This window comes from Gavialis gangeticus, unplaced genomic scaffold (genome assembly GCF_001723915.1).
Source record: "Gavialis gangeticus isolate Ggan-Ray unplaced genomic scaffold, GavGan_comp1, whole genome shotgun sequence".
NCBI classification, from domain to species: domain Eukaryota; kingdom Metazoa; phylum Chordata; order Crocodylia; family Gavialidae; genus Gavialis; species Gavialis gangeticus.
The window spans coordinates 68293749-68294142 of record NW_017728992.1 but is presented as its reverse complement, the minus strand read 5'-3'; the positions used below and the strand labels follow the sequence as shown (position 1 = coordinate 68294142).

The following is a 394-nucleotide window of genomic DNA, read 5'->3' as shown; positions in this document are numbered from 1 at the left end:
GCCTCCCCGCCGCCGCCGCCGCCCGGCTGCCCATGACATTTCCCCGGGGCAGCTGCGGCGCGCGGCCGGGCGGCTCGCAGCGCTAGGGGCCGGCAGAGGAGGGATTCCCCCCGCCCCACCCCGCCTCCCCCGGCCGCCGAGTGGATGCCAAGCGCCGGGGCTCCTCCTGCTCCTCCTAAGTTTTTGCCTGGACCTCCGGATCCAGCCAGAGGGAGAGAAACTTTGGTGGCTTTGCAGCGCTCCGCCTGCCCCTTCAGCAGCAGCAGCACCATGAAATCCGCAGAGGAAGGTAAAGACCCGGCTTGATCCTGTTGCCGGCCACCCGGGATCCTTGCATGCTTCGGCGGGGGGCAGGCGGCGGCCGTGCCAGGGCCGAGCGGGGCACCGGCGGGTG

The 394-nt window shown here is 72.3% G+C and overlaps 1 protein-coding gene across 2 annotated transcripts in view; it reads left to right on the top strand.

The window, feature by feature from the left end:
• Positions 1-11: 11 nt before the first annotated feature.
• The window catches only part of NFATC1 (nuclear factor of activated T-cells 1), a 157247-nt gene continuing 156864 nt past the window's right edge, over positions 12-394 (top strand). The window contains exon 1 of one of the 2 annotated variants that reach the window (XM_019524065.1): positions 12-289. In XM_019524065.1, coding sequence (XP_019379610.1) covers positions 145-289 — 145 coding nt within the window. In that variant the 5' untranslated portion in view covers positions 12-144. The remainder of the gene's footprint in view (positions 290-394) is intronic. The other variant, XM_019524085.1, reaches the window with a different exon arrangement.